The 25,509-nt window shown below is 41.2% G+C and overlaps 3 protein-coding genes across 4 annotated transcripts in view; 1 reads left to right on the top strand and 2 right to left on the bottom strand.

Annotated features, from left to right (window-relative positions):
* The window catches only part of LOC110505559 (echinoderm microtubule-associated protein-like 5), a 65,711-nt gene extending 53,397 nt beyond the window's left edge, over positions 1–12,314 (bottom strand). The window contains exon 1 of the mRNA XM_090220800.1: positions 11,757–12,314. Coding sequence (XP_090076926.1) covers positions 11,757–11,953 — 197 coding nt within the window. The 5' untranslated portion in view covers positions 11,954–12,314. The remainder of the gene's footprint in view (positions 1–11,756) is intronic.
* Positions 12,315–12,919: 605 nt separating this feature from the next.
* LOC110505556 (tetratricopeptide repeat protein 8) lies at positions 12,920–19,188 on the top strand. 2 transcript variants are annotated; one of them, XM_021584853.3, is made up of 14 exons: positions 12,989–13,288; positions 13,690–13,719; positions 13,903–14,023; positions 14,247–14,310; positions 14,491–14,740; positions 14,882–14,926; positions 15,148–15,233; positions 15,329–15,416; positions 16,140–16,250; positions 16,505–16,644; positions 16,816–16,990; positions 17,181–17,303; positions 17,597–17,680; positions 17,835–19,188. In XM_021584853.3, the coding sequence occupies exons 1-14, from the start codon at positions 13,175–13,177 to the stop codon at positions 17,949–17,951; spliced, it is 1,548 nt and encodes a 515-aa protein (XP_021440528.2). In that variant the 5' UTR covers positions 12,989–13,174; the 3' UTR covers positions 17,952–19,188. The 2 variants fall into 2 exon arrangements, with proteins under 2 accessions (XP_036818574.1, XP_021440528.2); XM_036962679.2 differs by lacking the exon at positions 13,690–13,719 and having other exon boundaries at positions 12,920–13,288.
* A 3,896-nt stretch (positions 19,189–23,084) lies between these two features.
* On the bottom strand, positions 23,085–25,449 carry LOC110505557 (asialoglycoprotein receptor 1). The gene is made up of 6 exons (XM_021584854.3): positions 25,228–25,449; positions 24,928–25,044; positions 24,563–24,826; positions 24,193–24,356; positions 23,566–23,705; positions 23,085–23,370 (listed from the first exon to the last, which is right to left on the bottom strand). The coding sequence occupies exons 1-6, from the start codon at positions 25,352–25,354 to the stop codon at positions 23,202–23,204; spliced, it is 981 nt and encodes a 326-aa protein (XP_021440529.3). The 5' UTR covers positions 25,355–25,449; the 3' UTR covers positions 23,085–23,201.
* Positions 25,450–25,509: the final 60 nt, after the last annotated feature.

Below are 25,509 nucleotides of genomic sequence, written 5' to 3'. Positions count from 1 at the left end.
TGACCCCAAGCATACTTCCAAAGTTGTGGCAAAATGGCTTAAGGACAACAAAGTCAAGGTATTGGAGTGCTCATCACAAAGCCCTGACCTCAAACCTATAGATAATTTGTGGGCAGAACTGAAAAAGCCTGTGCGAGTAGGGGGCCTACAAACCTGACTCAGTTACACCAGCTCTGTCAGGAGGAATGGGCCAAAATTCACCCAACTTATTGTGGGAAGCTTGTGGAAGCCTACCCAAAACATTTTACCTAACTTAAACAATTTAAAAGGCAATGCTACCAAATACTAATTGAGTGTATGTAAACTTCTGACCCACTAATGTGATGAAAGAAATAAAAGCTGAAATAAATAATTCTCTCTGACATTATTCTGACATTTCACATTCTTAAAATAAAGTGGTGATCCTGTCTAACCTAAGACAGGGAATTTTTACTAGGATTAAATGTCAGGAATTGTGAAAAACTGAGTTTAAATGTATTTGGCTAAGGTGTATGTAAACTTCTGACTTCAACTGTGTACCTGACTCCATTTTAAGGATATGCATATTATTGTTACCATTTGAAAGGAAACACTCTGAGGTTTGTGGAAATGTGAAAGGAATGTAGGAGAATATAACACAATAGATCTGGTAAAATATTATTTTTGTCTTTTTATGTACCATCATCTTTGAAATGCAAGAGAAAGGCCATAATGTATTATTCCCATCCCAGCTGCAATTTAGATTTTGGCCACTAGATGGCAGCAGTGTATGTGCAAAGTTTTAGACTGATTCAGTGAACCATTGCATTTCTGTTCAAAATTAATAACTTTTCATGTTCAAAACTGTGCACTCTCCTCAAACAATAGCATGGTATTCTTTCACTGTAATAGCTACTATAAATTGGACCAATGCGTTAGATTAACAAGAATTTAAGCTTCTGCCAATATCAGATAGATCTATGTCCAGGGAAATTTTCTTGTTACTTACTTAATCATGCTAATTGCATTAGACTACGTTAGCTCAACCCTCCCTTGGACGGGACACCGATCCCGAAGATTAAGTTACAAGGCAATACTAACATTAACAAAGCATACTTATAGGCATATTCTGTAGATCCCAAGGTTAATTTACAAGACAAAGTATGGACAAAGACATGCCTATTAGACCAGAGAACTAGAAGTCTAGGAAATGAGAATTGATCATACAACCTTCCTCCATGGACAGGATACAAGAGAGAACAACAGACCTTCATATCTGAAGGTGTAAAACCAACCACCATTGACCAATCAAACGATACTAAGTTTACAGTAACCTAATCACCCACGCCCAATCTCCACAAGGTGTCACAGCATCTAAAGGCCTGTGTGCTTGATTAGACCACTGTAAATAAGATGTGGTGTCCACATCACCAACAAACTATCATGGTCCAAACACACCTAGACAGTCGTGAAGAGGGCACGACAACACCTTTTTCCCCTCAGAGACTGAAAGGATTTGGCATGGGTCCCCAGATCCTCAAAAAGTTCTACAGCTGCACCATCAAGAACATCCTGACTGGTTGCGTCACCGCCTGGTATGGCAACTGCTCGGCATCCGACCGCAAGGCGCTACAGAGGGTAGTGCATACGGCCCAGTACATCACTGGGGCCAAGCTTCCTGCCATCCAGGACCTATATACTAGGTGGTGTCAGAGGATGGCCCCAAAAAATTGTCAAAGACCCCAGTCACCCAAGTCATAGACTGTTCTCTCTGCTACCACATGGCAAGCGGTACCGGTGCACCAAGTCTAGGTCCAAAAGGATCCATAACAGCTTCTACCCCCAAGCCATAAGACTGCTGAACAACTAATCAAATGGCTACCCAGACTATTTACATTGAATCCCCCCCCCCCCCCGCTACTCACTGTTTATTATCTATGCATAGTCACTTTACCCCTACCTACATATACAAATAGCCTCGACTAACCTGTACCAATGCACATTGACTCAGTACCGGTACCCCCATACATTGACTCAGTACCGGTACCCCCTGCACATTGACTCAGTACCGGTAGCCCCTGCACATTGACTCAGTACCGGTAGCCCCTGCACATTGACTCAGTACCGGTACCCCCTGCACATTGACGCAGTACCGGTAGCCCCTGCACATTGACTCAGTACCGGTACCCCCTGCACATTGACTCAGTACCGGTAGCCCCTGCACATTGACTCAGTACCGGTACCCCCTGCACATTGACTCAGTACCGGTAGCCCCTGCACATTGACTCAGTACCGGTACCCCCTGCACATTGACTCAGTACCGGTACCCCCTGCACATTGACTCAGTACCGGTACCCCCTGCACATTGACTCAGTACCGGTACCCCCTGCATATAGCCTCATTACTGTTTTTTTATTGTGTTCTTTTTTTACTTTAGTTTATTTAGTAAATATTTTCTTAACTCTATTTTCTTAAAACTGAATTGTTGGTTAAGGACTTTCACGGTAAGATCTACACCTGTTGTATTCGGCGCATATGACAATATAATTTGATTTTATATTTTAATTTAAAGTTCACCTTGTACAGATACAAGTTACCATCAGAGTTCAACTCAGAGGACAATAATATATATATATATAAATCAATTACACAATACATGAATGGCAAACACAAAAATAGAAAAACACAATCATATGAAATGTTGTGGAAACACTTCTTAAAAATATCTCTTAGACACCGGAGCTTGTAAATTCAATCTAGACTTTATTACAAAGTAACAAGCCGAGCTGGACCATGGAACAACTGTTGGTCCCAGACTAAGAGATCCCTTTATATACCGTTTCAGTTTGACACAACATACATAGTCATCCTCTTTATGTATATGATCCCCGTATTTTGGTATTCTGCCACTTATTCTTTCCTAATATTACTTCTAGTCTGTCTACGACCATCTTTACTTGGTTTCTCTTCCCCTTCTTGGCACATACTTCAGGGCATTAACGATATTGGTGGCGTAACCATAGCAATGACACATGAAAAAATACAGACATTCAAAATGCAGGTGTATGCCCAAGGACACCCACAGGACTAGGCAAAGGCCTCCCTCAAGCCCACAATGGCCCAGTCACACACACACACACACAATGGCCTCCCCCCAAGCCCACACTGATTGTGCTCACCATTCTGAGATGCACATCACATGCACCGGAAAATCCCTCATAGAAACAAACCCATTCTTCAGTAAAAAGGCCCTCTAACATCCACCTGAATTGCCCTGGAGGAACCAACTCCACCAACTTGAAAAAGAGTTTTGGAGATCATTCCACATGAGAGGCACAAAAAAAAGAAGCAAATTTACCTAACTCGGTGGAAATTGAAGGCATCTCCAGGGTTAGCCATCATGACGTAAAAACATTAACCTAATAAAAATGGTTCTGTAGGAATGAGGTTTGTGCCGTAGGCCTAATACATAATCACAGCATATTGGCTATATGACTGGCCTGCCAATATTGTTCTTCTCAGACCATTATTAGCTTTGACAACAAAATAGATCAGTTGGTGTAGCACTTACAAGGCACAGCTGAGCAGAAATTGAAATAATTTGCTGTTTTATTTGATTGGACTGATGGTACCTGCATATGATGGTAATGGTGTTTTCAAGACAACTGGGAACTCGGCAAAAACGAGATCAAATCATGATGTCAGTGAACTTCAGTTCGGAAAGTCGGAGCTCTAAAAATATGCCCGAGTTTCCGAGTTGGATGACCGTTCAAAACAATTTTACCCAGTCTGATCTCGTTTTTTTCAGAGTTCCCAGTTGTCTTGAACGCATTGAAGTTGGAGATTTTTGAGTTCCCAGTTGTTCTGAACACGGCATTAGTCTCAGCGGTGGGAGGGACAGAGCAGCACAGGGTCCGCCTCTCATCGTCCCTGCTCTCTCCTTTCTTTCCTCCGATGAGACTGACCAGAGAGAGGACTTCCACCTGATGGCGAAACTCGAGTCGCACCGCATCTGCCTCAGGCACAAATTCATGTAGTTTTGTATCCATTTAATCTAAAATATTATATTAGAGGTTTTAAATCCAGAGCATTCAGCCCTCCCTCACCTTGGGTGCTGCATATTACCGCTTTTCTTAAATAATGAGGTTTATTCCTCCATATGAAGTTAAATAATTTAGTATCAACCATTTTAGTTACTGACAGAGGAACATCCAAGGCAAGGGAGCTAACCAACAATTGTAACGATGTATTTCAAATCAAAGGTTATTTGACACCTGCTTCGTAAACAATAGGTGTAAACTAACAGTGAAATGCTTTCTTACTGGCCCTTCCCAACAAGGCATAGTAAAATTGTGAAAAATAATAAAATAAATATAATAACACGCGGAATAACTCCAAAATAACTACAACTTTCCTATATAGAGGGTACCTGTATCTAGTCTATGTGCAGGGGTATGAGGTAATTGAGGTAGATATGTACATGTGGGTAGAGGTAAAGTGACTATGCAACAGGATATATAATAAGCAGTAGCAGCAGCATATGTATGAGTCAAAAGAGTTAGCGCAAAGAGGGGTCAATGAGGATAGTCTGGGCAGATCGTCCGACAGAAAACACATACTGTAGTTACTGTAGACAGAAAACATACTGTAGACTAGAGGACAGCAAATACTTACACTGTAGTTACTGTAGACTAGAGGACAGAAAACACATACTGTAGTTACTGTAGACTAGAGGACAGCAAATACTTATACTGTAGTTACTGTAGACTAGATGACAGAAAACACATACTGTAGTTATTGTAGACAGAAAACATACTGTAGTTACTGTAGACTAGAGGACAGAAAATACTTATACTGTAGTTACTGTAGACTAGAGGACAGAAAACACATACTGTAGTTACTGTAGACAGAAAACATACTGTAGTTACTGTAGACTAGAGGACAGAAAACACATACTGTAGTTACTGCAGACTAGAGGACAGAAAACACATACTGTTGTTACTGTAGACTAGAGGACAGAAAACACATACTGTAGTTACTGTAGACAGAAAACATACTGTAGTTACTGTAGACAGAAAACATACTGTAGTTACTGTAGACTAGAGGACAGAAAACACATACTGTAGTTACTGCAGACTAGAGGACAGAAAACACATAGTGTAGTTACTGTAGACAGAAAACATACTGTAGTTACTGTAGACTAGAGGACAGAAAACACATACTGTAGTTACTGTAGACTAGAGGACAGAAAACACATACTGCAGTTACTGTAGACAGAAAACATACTGTAGTTACTGCAGACTAGAGGACAGAAAACACATACTGTAGTTACTGCAGACTAGAGGACAGAAAACACATACTGTAGTTACTGTAGACGAGAGGACAGAAAACACTTATACTGTAGTTACTGTAGACTAGAGGACAGAAAACACATATACTGTAGTTACTGTAGACTAGAGGACAGAAAACACATACTGTAGTTACTGTAGACGAGAGGACAGAAAACACTTATACTGTAGTTACTGTAGACTAGAGGACAGAAAACACATATACTGTAGTTACTGTAGACTAGAGGACAGAAAACACATACTGTAGTTACTGTAGACTAGAGGACAGAAAACACATACTGTAGTTACTGTAGACTAGAGGACAGAAAACACATACTGTAGTTACTGCAGACTAGAGGACAGAAAACACATACTGTAGTTACTGTAGACTAGAGGACAGACAACACTTATACTGTAGTTACTGTAGACTAGAGGACAGGAAACACATATACTGTAGTTACTGTAGACAGAAAACACATACTGTAGTTACTGCAGACTAGAGGACAGAAAACACATACTGTAGTTACTGTAGACTAGAGGACAGAAAACACATACTGTAGTTACTGTAGACTAGAGGACAGAAAACACATACTGTAGTTACTGTAGACAGAAAACATACTGTAGTTACTGTAGACTAGAGGACAGACAACACTTATACTGTAGTTACTGTAGACTAGAGGACAGAAAACACATACTGTAGTTACTGTAGACGAGAGGACAGAAAACACTTATACTGTAGTTACTGTAGACTAGAGGACAGAAAACACATACTGTAGTTACTGTAGACTAGAGGACAGAAAACACATACTGTAGTTACTGTAGACAGAAAACATACTGTAGTTACTGTAGACTAGAGGACAGAAAACACATACTGTAGTTACTGCAGACTAGAGGACAGAAAACACATAGTGTAGTTACTGTAGACAGAAAACATACTGTAGTTACTGTAGACTAGAGGACAGAAAACACATACTGTAGTTACTGTAGACTAGAGGACAGAAAACACATACTGCAGTTACTGTAGACAGAAAACATACTGTAGTTACTGCAGACTAGAGGACAGAAAACACATACTGTAGTTACTGCAGACTAGAGGACAGAAAACACATACTGTAGTTACTGTAGACGAGAGGACAGAAAACACTTATACTGTAGTTACTGTAGACTAGAGGACAGAAAACACATATACTGTAGTTACTGTAGACTAGAGGACAGAAAACACATACTGTAGTTACTGTAGACGAGAGGACAGAAAACACTTATACTGTAGTTACTGTAGACTAGAGGACAGAAAACACATATACTGTAGTTACTGTAGACTAGAGGACAGAAAACACATACTGTAGTTACTGTAGACTAGAGGACAGAAAACACATACTGTAGTTACTGTAGACTAGAGGACAGAAAACACATACTGTAGTTACTGCAGACTAGAGGACAGAAAACACATACTGTAGTTACTGTAGACTAGAGGACAGACAACACTTATACTGTAGTTACTGTAGACTAGAGGACAGGAAACACATATACTGTAGTTACTGTAGACAGAAAACACATACTGTAGTTACTGCAGACTAGAGGACAGAAAACACATACTGTAGTTACTGTAGACTAGAGGACAGAAAACACATACTGTAGTTACTGTAGACTAGAGGACAGAAAACACATACTGTAGTTACTGTAGACAGAAAACATACTGTAGTTACTGTAGACTAGAGGACAGACAACACTTATACTGTAGTTACTGTAGACTAGAGGACAGAAAACACATACTGTAGTTACTGTAGACGAGAGGACAGAAAACACTTATACTGTAGTTACTGTAGACTAGAGGACAGAAAACGCATATACTGTAGTTACTGTAGACTAGAGGACAGAAAACACATACTGTAGTTACTGTAGACTAGAGGACAGAAAACACATACTGTAGTTACTGCAGACTAGAGGACAGAAAACACATACTGTAGTTACTGCAGACTAGAGGACAGAAAACACATACTGTAGTTACTGTAGACTAGAGGACAGAAAACACATACTGTAGTTACTGTAGACTAGAGGACAGAAAACACATACTGTAGTTACTGTAGACTAGAGGACAGAAAACACATACTGTAGTTACTGCAGACTAGAGGACAGAAAACACATACTGTAGTTACTGTAGACTAGAGGACAGACAACACTTATACTGTAGTTACTGCAGACTAGAGGACAGAAAACACATACTGTTGTCATGACTTGACTTTAACATGAATCTGAAGACTGTTATTTATCTAGTTACCTAAATAGGTTTAATTGTTACCGATTAAATTAATCATGGAACAATTAACTCATTAGGATCTGGGGCCCTGCGAGAGCAGTTCTTTGAAGAGTTACCATCTCCTGAATTAAACTACACAGATGTGATAGTTAAAGACCTTTAAACAGTCAACTTTTTAATCATAACCTTGTATCATCATTCTGAACCGTCATAACTTCCTTGCATCTGCAAAAACGTGAGTCAGTACTACACAAATTGGTTTAATTATTTATTTACTATCTAATTAAATGGGAACACAGGATAAACATACACACTTAATACATTAGAAACAGGTCCCTAGCGGACTGATACAATATGGCTGCTTGTTACAAAAGACATGGAAAGGGCGAGAAAGAGGGACAGAGACACTTAACGTTGGTACATTTAGAAGCTACTCACTTATAGTGACGCAGTGGTCTCCCAAGTGACGCAGTGGTCTAAGACACTGCATTTCAGTGCAAGAGGCATCACTGCAGTACCTGGTTCGAATCCAGGCTGCATCACATCCGGCTGTGAGTGGGAGTCCCATAGGGTGGCGTACAATTGGCCCAGCATTGTCTGGGTTTGGCTGAGTTTGGCTGGGGTAGGCTGTCATTGTAAATAAGAATTTGTTCTTAACTGACTTGCCTAGTTAAATGAAGGTAAAATAAAAATATTAATCTTATAATTGCACATGAACCGCTGCCTGCTTGGAGTAAGAAATCATGAATGTATTTATGTGAAATGCCTTGGTTCGCCATGTATCTCTTTCGGAACTTTGGAAAGGGGGTTGGGCCTTTTTGCGGCACGCTTGTAAGCCTTTGATTGTCCAAAAGGGAGTCTTCTACTGTTGTTCTCCTCTGCAGTCGTATGGTATCCGGTGATTTGTCGTGTAGTCCTGAACAGAACTACAGAGTTTATTCTCCATCCATTATCTCTGGAAGATGCTTCTTTGAAGATAAGCTAGCCAGCCGTGTTGATGGTTCCCAGTAAGAGTAGCGTAATAAGATGGTTTGAACAGAGTAGTAGAATGGTCCCACTTAAATAAGGACAGCTAATCAGCCGTACTAGTGATTGTCCGGGAGGTGAGTTCATCGTTTCAACCTCGTGTTGAGATTCAGAGTTCAGACAACTTTAAATGTAACCTGCAGCTCTACGTCTCTCTGGTCTGATGTGTTTTTTTCTTAACCCATCATTTTAAACAATTTGTTCAAAAGGGGCAGTTCCGTCAGGCTGACACGCTCTCTGACCTCACTCAGGGGCGTGACTTGTCACTGTGCAAAGCTTATGTAAAACAATTATCTCTTATAGCTTCAGAAATCACATCCCTCTCTTAACAAAAACACTTTCATAACGTTTCATATTTCATGCACAACGCATAGGATGGACACTTCATACATGTAATGGGTATACTTTCCAAGTTACAGTATTTCCTTTATACATTTTTGTATGACATCACAAAATAACAAAGAAAATGACATGAGTGTTCTATAGATCACCTCTGACCATTCCCCACGTTCTACGTTAGAAATATTGTTCCAGTATTCACTTTTGAACGTGTTAGAGTTTCAGCGGGAAAAGGTCTGATGAAACAAAGGACATTCCTTGTGTCCTAGGGTGAACCTTAGAGAGGGAGAGCTGAATGTTCTCTCCTTGATTTACAACAGGGCATGAGTTGTTAACCCCCACCAGTTCTTTCTCCCCCCCCCTGCGGGTGAGAGGGGATCTGAATGAAGTTATTCATTGCAAACCTGATCTGACCTAATTGGATTCTCGTGGACAGCCATGACACTGTAGTGGAGTGGATAGACAAGACAGTACCACAAAGTACAATGCTGGGCGCGACTCAATGAGAATGAACAGGTCCTAGTCAGTCCAATGAAATGGCCTTTCATTCATGTTCCTAACCTGGCCATTAACTAGCTCTCCTCGGTCAGTCAGACAGTCAGACTGGAAAACTGGCAAACTGAGAACGCCACAGGGCAAAATAACATCAGCAGGGTGATATATTAGGATAGGAATGAATTCATCCAGCACACAAAACACTAACAAATCTAAACATAGTTACAAGACAAACTGAAGAACTGAATAAAGTCTGACTCTGACTGAATAAAACACAGACTGACTCTAAGAAATGAAAGTTAGACTCCATTCACTGCAGAGAGCTTTCCTCTGTGGCTGTTTCGTCATAGAAAATGTAATCACAGCACAGTGAGGAGGGAGATGACTGCACCTCCCACTGCTATTTGAGGCGGCTGCATCTTTTTCACATGACTTCGTGCAGCGTGAGCGAGAGCTGCCCGCCAAACAGCTGCAGTTCTGTCTTCTGTGCCTGCTCCGCACTGATTCCCCTGAGCCCTACCTCTGAGGTAACCCGAAACAGTAATCTGCACACCACAAGACTGTATTAGCTCACCAAGCTAAAGTCTAAGCATGGAGAGCCAACACAAGTCCTCAGGTCTCAGACAAGAACACTCATGGCATGAGATTCACTGAACTACCTCCACTACACATATGCTTCTGATACAGTACCAGTCAAAAGTTTGGACACACCTACTAATTCATGGGTTTTGTCTTATTTTTTATATCGTAGAATAATAGTGAAATCCTCCAAAATAGGAAATAACACATATGGAATCATGTAGTAACCAAAAAAGTGTTCAATCTAAATATATTTTAGATTTGAGATTCTTCAAAGTAGCCAACCTTCGCCTTGACTGCTTTGCACTCTTGGCTTCATGAGGAATGATTTTGAAACCATCTTGAAGGACTTCTCACATATGCTGAGCACTTGTTGGCTGCTTTTCCTTCACTCTGCGGTCCAACTCATCCCAAACCATCTCAATTGGGTTGAGGTCAGGTGATTGTGGAGGCCAGGTTACCTGATGCAGCACCATCACTGTCCTTGGTCAAATAGCCCTTACACAGCCTTGAGGTGTGTTTTGGGTCATTGTCCTGTTGAAAAACGAATGACTGTTCCACTAAGCGCAAACCAAATGGGGTGGCGTATCACTGCAGAATACTGTGGTAGCCATGCTGGTTAAGTGTGCCTAGAGTTCTAAATAAATCCCAGATAGTGTCACCAGCAAAGCACCTCCACACCATCACAACTCCTCCTCCATGCTTCATGGTGGGAATCACACATGCAGAGATCATCCTATGATATGTTACATTTCGTATTGTTACATGAGACAGATGGTTATGACAGGTGGTTGTATAATGTGAATGTCTCGCAACCCAAAGGTTGTGAGTTCGAATCTCATCACGGACAACATTAGAATTTTAGCTAATTAGCAACTTTTCAACTACTTACTACTTTTTATCTACTTTGTGTGGCTGATGTGAAATGGCTAGCTAGTTAGCGGTGGTGCGCGCTAAGAGTGTTTCAGTCGGTGACGTCACTCGCTCTGAGACCTAGACGTAGTTGTTCCCCTTGCAGAGGCTTTTGTGGCGCGATGGGTAACGATGCTTCGTGAGTGACTGTGGTTGATGTGTGCAGAGGAGCCCAGGTTGGGGTGAGGAGAGGGACGGAAGCTATACTGTTACATGTGCAACTACTTAGCATGTTAGCTAACCCTTCACCCGAACCTTAAGCTTTTTAGCTAACTCCTAAACTTAACCCTAACCCTTAGCCTAGCTAGAATTCGTAACATAGCATACGTTTTGTAAATTCGTAACATATCATATATTTAGCAAATTCGTAACATATTGTACATGGAATTGGAATCCTGTTCAGAATCCTTTGATAAAATGTCTCACCTTTTCCTCCTAAAAAAAACAACGGTATCAGAGATATGATACAGCAACTGCATCCTTCAAGACAACTAACACGTTGAAATCATTACTCCCTCCCCAAAGCCTCTACTTTGATCAAAGTCGCTCAATAGGTGCTGAAACGAAAGCTACTTTTAATGAAGTGGCTGTCCATCCAGTAGGTGCTGAAAGAGGTTAGTTAGCTCACAAGTTAGGACTCTGATATTTTCATAAACTATAACATTTTCACTCTTTGAAAGTGTATAACGTTAGTCACATATTACTACTCATAACCTCGATTCAATAGATACTTAGGCAAAGTATCTCCTCGCCAGAAATATAAACTTGATCATTTTCGTGTGTTTTTTGTTGGCCATGTCGTCGCGTTTTATTTTTAATCTCGGTATATCTGTGGATGAATGAGTTTCTGCAAATGGGATTACCTGATTATGTCATCGTTGTGTCCCAAGTAAAATTTTTGCTTGTGTTCCCGTGTGTTGTACACTACTCCGACACCGGCGACGAAGTAGACAATTTCCTTGGCCGCTGTGTAGTACAGGTTGTTGCGGCACTGATGTCCACGATACCCGTAAACCCACTCTAGTCGCAGGTGACAATTCGGAGCGGTCCTGTCAGCCATGTCCGTATTTCTTTTTTGTCGAGAGTTTTTTATATTTCTTCATTCACCAAGACGGATTTCATTCAATCCCGTATCCCTTAGTTCCACTGGAAATGCATCGTATCCGGTACAAGCGGTAACAGCGGGCATTCGAGTGCCATGTGCATAATAGTCTAACTGAATCTAGTTTTACTTCGAGATTATATGCTTATCTTTAATTAAAATGGTTAACTATGCCATCCTTTTCATAGTGAAAACCATATATCTACCTCTACTTCAGCCTTAGGCTAGCTGCCTCTCTTGAGAGTCGAGGCAGGTCGAAGCTCTTGTCAAATCCTATAAAGATGGAGTTTTCGCGTTTACTTACAAGCACCTCCCCCAAATGTTATCTACATTGGTGATAGATCAACAATCTGTCCAATCACATCCCCAAATATCTATTTAGCGTTTGAAGGGATGTTCACGGACCAATGGCAATCATTATAATTGGACATGAACTTCCTTCCATAAAGAATGTGCTCTAACCATGTTGTGAGGTCAATGACAGGAAGATTTTGACAGCTGTCAATCCAAGTATATGGCGTCACCGTTTAATATTTTACCCCATTGCACATTTCTTCAACATTCTGCAGTAGTTTTTCTATCTATGCAAAGGCTCTATCCCACGGGAAGTAGGTATACTTATATGTTTCAGAGACTATATCAATGGTGTTGAAAGTGACATTCAAAACATTAACTGGATTTTTTAAAATAAAACACGCATTCAGGTTCACATTATGATACTTTTGCCTCCTATGCTCACAGCTTCTACTTTAAATAAAGTCGCTGTCTACTCAGTGGGTGCTTAAATAAAGGTCACATTTTAGCGAATGAAACTCGAATACAAAAAAGCGCTCGAAAGGTTTTTGAGGAAAACCATTGAACATGCTTCACTTTAGAGAATACTATTTGTTCTCGCGGTAAATACCTAAAAAAAATAAATGCACCGGGTGGGGAGAGTTCGTGCTATACTGGATGGGATGGTCTTAAAAGCAGTGCCAGTGCACACCTCCATCCGGCATGCTGAGCGAGCTCAATCAAGTGCACATACAAGAGGACCTCCCCTCTCCTCGGTTGCTGGGAGTGACAGGACACTTGCTGCTCAAGCAACAAGCTTAGTGTTGATATCTAAGCTCTAATTTACCTGGCTAGCTAACTAGCTACCTCTTCATTAATTTTAGCACTACAAGCAGTTAAGACAAAATGGAGATACCTATGGATCCCTTGTTTCTTGCATGGAGCTACTTTAGAAGACGGAAGTTCCAACCATGTTCCAATATTTGTTCGAAGATATTGGAGGACAGTCCATACGACCAGGTAAACTGAACTTGCTAGCTAGCTAGTTATTTTAGCTCTGCTAGCCAGCTCCAAGCATTAATCCAATTTAACTAGCAGTAGCAAGCTAATGTTGATAGCATGCTTGCAAAATCTGCCATTGCTTGCTTGCTGGCTAACTAGCTGTTTTGCTAGCACATTGTTAGCTAGCTAGGTAGTATTGGTTGCAAGAAAAATCTACTTGTTAACTAGCTAGCTAGCCTTGCTATAATGTATGGCAAATTTAGAGACCTTAGCTAGTGCCCCGCTGTCAATTTCATCTCACTTTTAGTTAATCTAGCTACTCTTAGCTTCCTTTTTCTTGAAATGTGATTTCTATAATGTATGCATCAAATCTGTATTCACCTCTTCTCTCATAATTTCACTCACTGCTGTATTAAAAGGAACCTGACTCATCATCATATATCTCTGAGGTAACCTCTTCCTTGCCATGCTGATTCTAACCTGGCATGTTGAAATAGAATGGATAGCTAAATGAATTAAATATCTGTAGTACATCTGTACTGGAGTTCCATACCTTGTAACATCACATTGTAAAATAAAATCTGAATCCCTGTAAATATGCCTTCTAAACACGCCTGTTACTTCTTTGACAGGCTGCATGGAGTCTGAAGACCCGTGCTCTGACAGAGATGGTGTACATTGATGAGGTGGAGGTGGACCAGGAGGGGATCGCTGAGATGTTGCTGGATGAGAGCTCCATCGCACAGGTTGCTCGTAAGTCTGAACTCTGAACTGTCCCAGAGGGCCAAGAGTTTTTTTTCTTCTTTTTTTTTCTGGTCAGGCCAATTGGTCAGGAAAAACTCTTGACCATACCCACAGTACAGCCTACTGAATCTCAGTCTGTCTCAATCAGAAAAATATATTACCATTCTGATCTGGTAAAATCTGTCAAATGTTCTCAGCTCTTTGAATGTACTGTAATGAGGCTTTCTTTCAGGCCCTGGGACATCACTGAGGCTTCCAGGAACAAGCCATGGAGGTGGACCTACTCCAGCCATCAGGTATGTGACATTTTAGAATTCACAACTATCTTGTATGTGTTAAGTATCCCAAAGCATTTCCCCTACTGAAATTGTGTAATTACTGTAACAATGTTTCTGAAATTGAGTCATGGGGAGCCTTATGTTCCTTGAAAAGCATCAGATTAGTTCTGAACTGAGCTTTTTTTGTCCTGACTCTAGGCCCATGACCCAATCGGGACGTCCTATCACAGGGTTTGTGAGGCCCAGTACTCAGTCTGGCAGACCAGGGACGATGGAACAAGCCATCAGGACCCCTCGCACGGCACACACTGCCCGTCCTGTCACTAGTGCGTCTGGGAGATTTGTCCGGCTGGGAACAGCCTCCATGTTGACCAATCCTGAGGGACCATTTATAAACTTATCTAGACTCAACTTAGCTAAATATGCCCAGAAGCCCAATTTATCCAAGGTAAGAGTATTTTTATGAATGTAAGGCAATGAACATGGTCTCTCCAAAAATATTTTTGTCATTGTACTTGTATTTATTTGGGTTATTTGGGTTCAATACATGTTATGACAATTTCTGTTTTTTTTTTTTTTCTGCCCCCAGACCTTATTTGAGTACATCTTCCATCATGAAAATGATGTTAAAAATGTGAGTTACCAATACAGATATACACTGAGTTTACAAAACATTAGGAACACCTGCTCTTTCCATGACATAGACTGACCAGGTGAATCAAGATGAAAGCTAGGATCACCTATTGATGTCACTTGTTAAACCCACTCAATATTAGCGTGTGTCTTTGGCTTTCCATGTTGCTTTTGTTTGTAAGTTTCACTCTAAAGCCATTTGTACCTTTTGTTTGTGTACAGGCTTTAGACCTGGCTGCTCTGGCCACTGAGAATGCTCAGTTCAAAGACTGGTGGTGGAAAGTCCAGCTGGGGAAATGCTACTACAGGTAAAGCTTTAGATAATTACTTGGATCTCATACAACTGTTATTATACTATACTACCACTACAATTCTACTACATTGTGACTGCTTTCATTGACAGACTTGGTTTACACCGGGAATCAGAAAAACAGTTCCGATCTGCTCTCAATCATCAGGAGGTGGTGGACACGTACCTCTATCTGGCCAAGGTAACAACATACAACCTACAATGTCCCGAACACTGTAAATACTGTGTAGCTACAAGTGTAAAACCACTGTGTGTACAGTATGGATTAACCATGACACGAAGCTTCTCTGTAGCAGATAGCACGTGGTGCGTCACTCAACGGCGAGTTGTTTCTATAAGTCCAAATAGGTTTTTGTTTTTTATCAAATGTATTCATATAGCCCTTCTTACATCAGCTGATATATCAAAGTGCTGTACAGAAACCCAGCCTAAAACTCCAAACTGCAAGCAATGCAGGTGTAGAAGCACGGTGGCTAGGAAAAACTCCCTAGAAAGGCCAAACCTAGGAAGAAACCTAGAGAGGAACCAGGCTATGAGGGGTGGCCAGTTCTCTTCTGGCTGTGCCGGGTGGAGATTATAACAGAACATGGCCAAGATGTTCAAATGTTCATAGATGACCTGCAGGGTCAAATAATACGTGGTTGTGGTTGTCGAGGGTGCAACAGGTCAGCACCCCAGGAGTAAATGTCAGTTGGCTTTTCATAGCCGATCATTGAGAGTATCTCTACCTCTCCTGCTGTCTCTAGAGAGTTGAAAACAGCAGGTCTGGGACAGGTAGCACGTCCGTTGAACAGGTCAGGGTTCCATAGCCACAGGCAGAACATCGATCTACAGCGATCTACTACCCTATATTTGTCACAAATTATATAAAAATACTTATTGTTCTGTTTTGCCACTAAAACAGGTGTATCAGCGGCTTGATCAGCCTATAACTGCACTGAACCTCTTCAAGCAAGGTCTGGACCACTTTCCTGGGGAGGTCACTCTCTTAGCAGGAATTGCTCGCATTCACGAGGCACGTGACATGATTCCTTTTCTGTTGTTTGTTTGTGAAGCGTTCTCTTGCTTAAAGAAAGCACCAGTTGAAATAGGCATGTCAGATGTGTAATCTGAAATTATCAGCTGATTGCCTTGGAATTTGGAGCCTAATTGTTTTGCATCTCTTGTAGCTATTGAATAATTCTACTGTCAATTGAGAGAACAGATGCAGGTTGATCAGGAGGTCCAAAATCTGTCTTTAATAGTATCTGTTATCTGCGTCTCTCACAGGAGATGAATAACTTCACCTCAGCCACAGAGTACTACAAAGATGTCCTGAAGCAGGACAACACTCACGTTGAGGCTATCGCCTGCATAGGCAGCAATCACTTCTACACGGACCAGCCTGAGGTCGCCCTGCGCTTTTACAGGTTAGTCACGCACACACACACCACTCCCTTTAATTCCCTCATTTTACTCTGATTATTATGGCTATGCCAGTGCGATATTAAAGAATGTTGATCATGTCAGTGGATACACATGCCTTGTGTGGTTGCGTTGACTTTACAGTTGTTTTTCCTTCTAACCCTCCCTTCCTGTAGACGGCTGCTGCAGATGGGAGTATATAATTGCCAGCTGTATAACAACCTTGGACTGTGCTGCTTCTATGCCCAGCAGTATGACATGACCCTCTCCTCCTTCGAGAGGGCTCTGGCCCTAGTGGCCAACGATGAGGAGCAGGCTGACGTCTGGTACAACATTGGACACGTAGCTGTGGTGCGTTAGCTTGGCACACACAGATGTTATTGTTACTGCATGAAGTTACTCTACAGCACCCTCTTCTGTATGCCAACTGGTTTCTCTTGGACAGGATCCAAACTCTGGCTGCGTGCTTAGAACATATAGCATGCTATCACTTCTTCACATTTCTGTTTATGTTACATGCATCTTATGTTTCTCCCCACAGGGAATAGGAGACCTGACTCTGGCATACCAGTGTTTTAAACTGGCCTTGGCCTTCAACAACGACCATGCTGAGGCCTATAATAACCTGGCGGTGCTGGAGCTACGCAAGGGACACGTTGAGCAGGTGAGTGAACTGTGATTTCGAGATCCTAAAATATATCATATTTATCAAATGTTAGTTTTGGTAAGATAATTGAGAGAGTAAATCTGTTATAAATGACATACCTTCTTTCCAACTGGTGGAAGCTTCTTCCAGGCTTGCTCTTCTAAGGCATTATACCCAGTGGTTGTCTTCCATATAGTACAACACGTTATGTAAAAAGTCTTTAGGAACATCTACAGTAGTCGACTGTTTATCATGTTTTGATATAGTCTAATTCAGAATGGTTGTTTTTGATTTCCTCCTTTTTCTCACAGTCCAAAGCGTTCCTCCAGACCGCTGCATCACTCGCCCCTCACATGTATGAACCACACTTTAACTACTCCACTCTGTCAGACAAGGTAACGAGACACTTCATCAGCACTTTTTAAATCTACTTAACTATTGACATGCAGCCTGCACATTCATAGCATTGTTTTAAATTAAAAGGACAGACCGTTTTTAGTCATGAGGGATCATATTAATTGATGTGCTGTTGTCTTCTGCTGTGTCCAGATTGGAGATCTGCAGAGTAGCTATACTGCTGCCCAGAGGTCAGAGGATGCCTTCCCTGAGCATGTAGATACCCAAGAGATTTTGAAACACCTGCGCCAGCACTTTGCTGTGCTGTGAGCTACTAACCAACACACCTGACCTGAAAGTCCAGTCTACCTGTGCGATAGCTCACTTGTCAGAGTGTTGCTATTAAACAGTGACTGGCCTCCTCATGTAATGGTTAGACATCTTCACGATCTACAGACAAATATTTTTCCTGCGGGGACACAACTGTTACTTGATGGTGACATTATACAGGCTAAGTGATACCAAGGGCAATCTGGCTTGGGCAACTCACTGCACATAAATTATTGTAAAACAGTAGTTTACAACTGCCTAGCCCAATGTAGGTCTTGTTAGTTGTAATTTAAGTGTTTTATGTGCTTGTTTTTCTCTTCAATGGTTGGTTCACAGGCTTGTAGAATAGTGTAAGGTACTTTTAAGCACTGATTAGTAAATGTACATAGTAAAGTATGAACATGGAAGAAACACATATTTATAGTAAATGTATTTATACGGCTATCTTTTTATAGTGTATTTTTGTACTACCATTCCTCTTGTCACAATTGTTACGCGGAGTGGAACAGGGGAACCCTAGAGCAGACTCAGATGAGGAGACTGGGATGAAGTAACCAAGGTATTTATTGAAACATGGGGAGATGGAGTGCAGGTCAGGGGAAGCTCTGGCAGGTTGCTGGAAAAAAAATGCGGAGCCTGAGGCTGGAGCGAGAGGGGTTGAGACAGGGTGAGCAGGTCCGGAGGGGAATCCAAGGGACTAGTAAAGTGGGGAATCCAGGACAGAGTAGCAGGATGACGAGATGTTGGACTGGAGACGGACCAGAGTCAGAGCAGGCATAATGAGCAGAGATTACGATCTGGCAGTGAGGAAGTGGCAGGACTGAGTATTTGTAGAGGTCTTGATTATGAAACAGGTTGCAGCTGGTGGGGATCTGCTCTGACTCCAGCACACCTGACTCCAGCACACCTGTCTCCGCCCACACAATCACACACGCACACACACGGAGAGGGAGAGAGCACTGGGGGAGTGTTGGCAGGTCAAGGAGACACCGGATGAGCACTAGAGGGCGTGGCAGGAGCAGATGTGACAACAATTTGTAGTCTTGTTTGTTTTTGATTACTCGTTATAATCAAAGATACAGAACTCATTCATTTCTATGTGTTTAACTTTACAGTATGACAATTTATTTCAACAGATACAATCTTATGCTATGTACAACTTCAATTTACATTTGATTCCAATGCCTATTTTCAATGTATGTATTTACTTAATTAAATAATGGACATTTTACAGTCATTTATAAGCCTTCCTTGATTGCATTTCACTTGTACAAGTAGCACCATTCCAGAACTTCATGGGATTTATTTTGATGGCCGCAAAGTCCTCCATTCCATAGTGGTCATTGGGCTCTCCGTCTTCCCAGTACCTTTTTAAACCAAGTTAAAGGTTACTTTCTAGACGTTCTGGTATTATCCTGAATGATAATGGTACAGTGTCACAGGCAGTGGAAATACAAATACATAGAATATCATGATTAAACCTGTATCCAGTCCAAAGACTTGTGCAGCTCTTACCCCTGAGTCAGATCAGTCCCATCAAGCCATGTCCAGGTGCCCTCTGTATCCTCTTCCTCCTTCAGTCCTATCCAGAACCCTTTTTATGTGCATGGGTTCGGAGTTAAACTGCACTGTGTGCATCAACTTATAAATGCCTGAGCAAACAAACACAAGGCAGGAAATAAGCTTATTTAATCAGTGGTAACTGAATTTTGGACAATCTTTCTCTTATAGTGCTCTCAAACCATTACAATGTAAATGGGCCTACTCCATGGAGAAGAGCACTTACAGTATTCCACATAGAGAGACATTGCATAGAACTGATGGAAATGTTGGGGGAGGGGGTTCTACTAAGCTAACATATGGAATTGTTTTGACATGGTCATGGATCATTTAGCTATTTGATTTTGAATTTTAGGACCCCTGTAGTTATTTTATATATAAATGGAAAAACAAACAGTCAAAGAATAAATCATAAGGAATAAGGTTTTGAAGTGTCTGTCCTATATCTAGGAGATATTTACGAAAGCTCAGGAAATATTGTATATATTTTTTGGGGGACACATATTAAACCCTCTTTTTGTTGGCACAAAACTTCTATACGTTCATGAATTTCTTTAACCAGTACTGGGTTACTTTCAGACAACACTTGTGGAGAAGACTCGTGAGAGTCCGCTTTCCATAGTGTGGTCATATTAGTTTGTAGGACAAACCGTATCGTTCGGACGCTACAGTCATTTTTTGAGAAGACTGATTTTTGGGATGTCTCCTGGTCTGGCAAACAGCGCTGTAGATCTGCCATTTTCCATTGCAGGTGCGGAAGGCAGACCTAGGCGTATACGGTGGATTCAGACTCACCCCATACAAAAACATATCTCCAGCTTAAACAGACGAGTCAATCGACTCCTAAGAATTTACATTTATCAATGTCTGTTCTACATACATTGCATAGCATACAAAAGAGTCCCAAAAGTCTCACCAACTTCAGTGACGCTGGACTGCAATGCCACCTTCTGTTCCTGAAGGCTTTCAACCTGCCTCTGTAACTCCATGCCAGTGTGTTTGGCGCTGCCTGCTGGTTTTGTTCACCTTTTGGAGCTCTCGCAACCTGGTCTCAGAGCATTTCGTATTCTGTACCTAAAACCGGGGCACTCCATTTAGAATGATATGTTAAATTTGGCATGGTTTCATAAAACAGATGGTTACTTACGGCAAAAACGAAAGGAGGATGGTTAATCGAGGTGGGTGGATAACACGAACATCAAGCAAGCCATAAATTGCAAGTTTGAATCTCTAATTAGCAACATTGCTACTACTTAGCATGTTAGCTAACCCTTCCCCTAACCTTAACCCTTTTAGCTAACCCTAACCTTAACCCTTTAACCATAGCCCCTAAACCCTAGCCTAGCTAACGCTAGCGAGTTGCTACCATTAGCCACCTAGCTAGAATTTGGATGGAGCATTGGAAGTTAAGACCAGGTTTAGCCATTGTTCTCTCTCTTACATCTGGCCTTCACAAGAGAAGGTCACGGTTGTTTTATAGGGGTATCCTTTGTTTATTTGGTGTGGGCTACAGCCAAACAGTAGCCTGTGTGATTTTGGGTTAATGAACCGTAAATTCTTAAACTCAAACCTCTGTCTGGACAATTGTTCCTTTATGATCTAGTTAGGTCATTACAATACCAAATGAAATGTAACATATCAAACTAAATCGGATGTCTCAGATTTACATACAGAATAGTATGAAATTCTCTTAGACCAGGTTGCAACCTGTCAGGACCTCCTCTTTGGCATGGATCATATTGCTGTGGGTGGCTCTGAGTTGCTCCAGCTCACTGCTGCTCTGTGTCAAGTTCTGATATAGTGGACTGTAATTCTCACTGACTTTGCTGTCTGTGGGGACCAAAGAGAGACCTAACATCACTTGAGGAAGATGACAGAAGATCTTTCAATTAATGATTTAAAGCAGAGTGAAATGATGAAGGACACTACTCACATTGGACCCCTAGACCAATATAAATGACCAGTAGAAGAGCACTGAGCATGCCCAGACTCACTGCAACCAATCAGTAGAATCGAGAACTCTGCTCATCTCTCACCATGAATATGGACACTGGACAAGGGACAATTTTTATCAAGTATTACCGCAATAAGCTTTGGGTTAATCCACAGGATTGTTGTGACATACCTGTATTCAGAATTACATTCTCAAATCTACAATCTGTCACCAAGCTCCTGGATTGATATTTTAAATGACAGCAGTTAGTCTCTTGATTTTCCGAAAAGGTCACGTTTTCCTTGCGGTACCTTGTTGTTGGTCTTGTCTGTTATGGAGAGGATGTCCACCTGTGCTGAAATCATCCTGACATCAGCTCATTATATGTTCCCTTGAATCCCTCATGAAACTCTGGGGGCAGTATTTCATTTTTGGATGAAAAACGTTCCCGTTTTAAACAAGATATTTTGTCACGAAAAGATGCTCGACTATGCATATAATTGACAGCTTTGGAAAGAAAACACTCTGACGTTTCCAAAACTGCAAAGATATTGTCTGTGAGTGCCACAGAACTAATGCTACAGGCGAAACCAAGATGAAATTTCATACAGGAAGTGAGACAGATTTTTGAGGCGCTGTGTACCAATGTCTCCTTATATGGCTGTGAATGCGCTAGGAGAGAGCCTACACTTTCTGTCGTTTCCCCAAGGTGTTGGCAGCATTGTGACGTATTTGTAGGCATATCATTGGAAAATTGACCATAAGAGACTACATTTACCAGGTGTCCTCCATCGAAACTATTGCGCAATCTCCAGGTGCTCGCATTTTTCCATTTTGAACAGAGGAGAAACCAAACTGTCAGGAGTGACTTATCATCGAATAGATATGTGAAAAACACATTGAGGATTGATTCTAAACAACGTTTGCCATGTTTCTGTCGATATTATGGAGTTAATTTGGAAAAAAGTTCGTGTTGTTATGACTGAATTTTCGGTTTTTTTTCTCAGCCAAACGTGAAGAACAAAGCGGAGCGATTTCTCCTACACAAATAATCTTTTTGGAAAAACTGAACATTTGCTCTCTAACTGAGAGTCTGCTCATTGAAAACATCTGAAGTTCTTCAAAGGTAAATGATTTTATTTGAATGCTTTTCTTGTTTTTGTGAAAATGTTGCATGCTGAATGCCAGGCTTAATGGTATCAATACCCTTACACAAATGCTTGTTTAGCTATGGTTCAAAAGCACATTTTGAACATCTGAGATGACAGTGTTGTTAACAAAAGGCTAAGCTTGAGAGCTAATATATTTATTTCATTTCATTTGCGATTTTCATGAATAGTTAACGTTGCGTTATGGTAATGAGCTTGAGGCTATAAATAGGATCCCGGATCCGGGTTTGCTTGTAGCAACAGATTCCCTTAAACAGATCTTCTGATATGTCAGAATTCTCCATTGACTTGTCTGTCTGCTGTCTGCCAATATTGAACTAAAACAACTGTCTACTCATTCTCTCTGCCTGTGGATGATTTGTTTTGTCATTGCCCTATGTCAATGCTTCATGTGAATACTGTGAAGCCATTGGTGGTTTGAGTGGAGGGAGGTGTGTGTGTGTGACAGAAATATCCTCAAACAGCCAGTGATGTATTATAATTGCCCAATATTAATTGAATTTACTTTTGTTATAAACATTTTCATTTAACATGTAGTGTCTTTGCATATGACAACACTCATGAGACAAATTATTACAACTTTAATTCCTAGGCTGCCTTTGCTTTCATTTCACATATCCATTTCAGTGCATATCTACATGGGGCATCGTTCCAAGTCTTCATGGCATCCCAAGTCGCCTTGGGATGGTTTTTGGAGTAAATGGCTGCACAGTCCTCGTTATTCATATCGTCGTTAGGCTCCCCATCTGCCCAGTATCTTGAACAAAGGTCAAGGTACATTTTTATACAATTTGTCTATCTCCATACCATGCCACAGCAGATACGTTAAACTTATGTTAATCAGAGTCTACATGGCTCTGATATTAATTAATAGGTAATAGGACAGTAGTAATAGTCAATGGTAATACTAGCTACTAAACAAACCAATTCCAATAACTTGTGTAGCTCTTACCCCTGAGTCAGTTCAGTCCCATCAAGCCATGCCCAGGTTCCCTCTTTATCCTCTTCCTCCTTCAGTCCAATCCAGAACCCTGTTAGGTGCCAGGATCCTGAGCTGTATCGTAATGCTTGTATTGCCTTATTGATAAACTCCTGAGCAGACACACACCACACATACAGAGAGAGAGAGAGAGAGAGAGAGTGTCAAACCTTTACCATGTAAAGGGGTCTATTCCATGGAGTGGGACATTAACATAATTCCACTTAGAGAGACATTCCATAGAACTGATGAGAATGCTAGAATGTTCTACTCAATCTATGCTAACCTGGTATGTACTGTATATTTTCTTTAACACATTGTGGAAGTTACACCATATTTAAAAAAATATATATTTAACCTTCATTTAACTAGGCAAGTCAGTTAAGAACAAATTCTTATTTACAATGATGGCCTACCCCGGCCAAACCTGGACGACGCTGGGCCAATTGTACGCCACCCTATGGGACTCCCACTCACAGCCGGATGTGATGCAGCCTGGATTTGAATCAGGTACTGCAGTGACACGTCTTGCACTGAGATGCAGTGTCTTAGACCGCTGCGCCTATCCGGAGAAATACGGAACATATCCAAATAACTTACCTGCTTCTCTTCACTATTTATTATTGCCAGGTCAGCTCCTTTTTTAATGCAGCTATCTCTGCTTCTGTCCCACGTTTTCAGAGGAATGGAGTTCGACAAGGGAAAGTAGTAACACACCGAGTTGAGCAATTTCCATCCTGGCAAACAACGGCCACAGCTTTCCACTGTTATAAAATGAGATGGAAAATATTGAAACATTACTTTTGTTGTAACGTGACAAATGCAGGCCCCCATATAAGCATGCACTGCTGTTTCAGATCTCCAGAGTGGGATATTATCAAAGCAATTATTTTGTTATGAACATCTACCAATAATACATTCCTCAATGTCTCTTCTAGATACAATATTGCATAGGATACAAAAGTCTCACCAAATTCAGTGACGCTGGACTGCAACACCACTTTCTGTCCCTGAAGGCTTTCAACCTGCCTCTGTAACTCCATGCCAGTGTGTTTGGCACTCCCTAGCTGCCCGCTGGTTTTGTACACGTTTTGGAGCTCTTTCTGCAACAATGTCAAGGCCTCCTCTTTGGCATGGATCATGTTACTGTGGGTGGCTCTGAGTTGCTCCAGCTCACTGCTGATATGTGTCAAGTTCTGATATAGTGGACCGTACTTCTCACTGACTTTGCTGTCTGTGGGGACCAAAGAGAGACCTAACATCACTAGAGGAAGAGGACAGAATTATTCATTTAATTATTTAAAGCAGAGTGAAATGATAAAGGACACTACTCACATTGGACCCCCAGACCAATGTCAACGACCAGTAGAAGAGCACTGAGCATGCCCAGACTCACTGCAACCAATCGATAGAATTGAAAACTCTGCCCATCTCTCACCATGAATATGGACACTGGACAAGGGACAATTTTATCAAGTATTACCGCAATAAGCTTTGGGTTAATCCACAGGATTTTTGTGACATACCTGTATTCAGAATTACATTCTCAAATCTACAATCTGTCACCAAGCTCCTGGATTGATGTTTTATAGGAGAGCAGTTAGTCTCTTGATTTTCCGAAAAAGGTCACTGTACCTTGTTGTTGGTCTTGTCTGTTATGGAGAGGATGTCCATCTGTGCTGAAATCATCCTGACATATCAGCTCATTATATGTTCCCTTGAATCCTTCCAACACATTGTTTGATATGTCAGAATTCTCCATTGACTTGTCTGTCTGCTGTCTGCCAATATTGAACTAAAACAACTGTCTACTCATTCTCTCTGCCTGTGGATGATTTGTTTAGTCATTGCCCTATGTCAATGCTTCATGTGAATACTGTGAAGCCATTGGTGGTTTGAGTGGAGGGAGGAGTGTTT

This window comes from Oncorhynchus mykiss, chromosome 25 (assembly GCF_057628025.1).
Source record: "Oncorhynchus mykiss isolate SJ-2025 chromosome 25, ASM5762802v1, whole genome shotgun sequence".
NCBI classification, from domain to species: Eukaryota; Metazoa; Chordata; class Actinopteri; order Salmoniformes; family Salmonidae; genus Oncorhynchus; species Oncorhynchus mykiss.
The sequence above is the reverse complement of the archived record's forward strand: the minus strand, read 5'-3'. Positions and strand labels throughout refer to the sequence as shown.

Excerpts from the sequence above, each read along its gene's own strand:
- LOC110505556 (XM_021584853.3), top strand. The coding sequence starts at position 13,175 with ATGGAGATACCTATGGATCCCTTGTTTCTTGCATGGAGCTACTTTAGA. Across the intron at positions 14,024-14,246 it reads CTCCATCGCACAGGTTGCTC|GCCCTGGGACATCACTGAGG; the intron begins GTAAGTCTGAAC and ends GCTTTCTTTCAG. Across the intron at positions 16,645-16,815 it reads GTCGCCCTGCGCTTTTACAG|ACGGCTGCTGCAGATGGGAG; the intron begins GTTAGTCACGCA and ends CCCTTCCTGTAG.
- LOC110505557 (XM_021584854.3), bottom strand. The coding sequence starts at position 25,354 with ATGGAGAATTCTGACATATCAAACAATGTGTTGGAAGGATTCAAGGGA. Across the intron at positions 24,827-24,927 it reads CATTGGTCTGGGGGTCCAAT|ACAGCAAAGTCAGTGAGAAG; the intron begins GTGAGTAGTGTC and ends TGGTCCCCACAG. Across the intron at positions 23,371-23,565 it reads GGGACTGAACTGACTCAGGG|ATACTGGGCAGATGGGGAGC; the intron begins GTAAGAGCTACA and ends CCTTTGTTCAAG.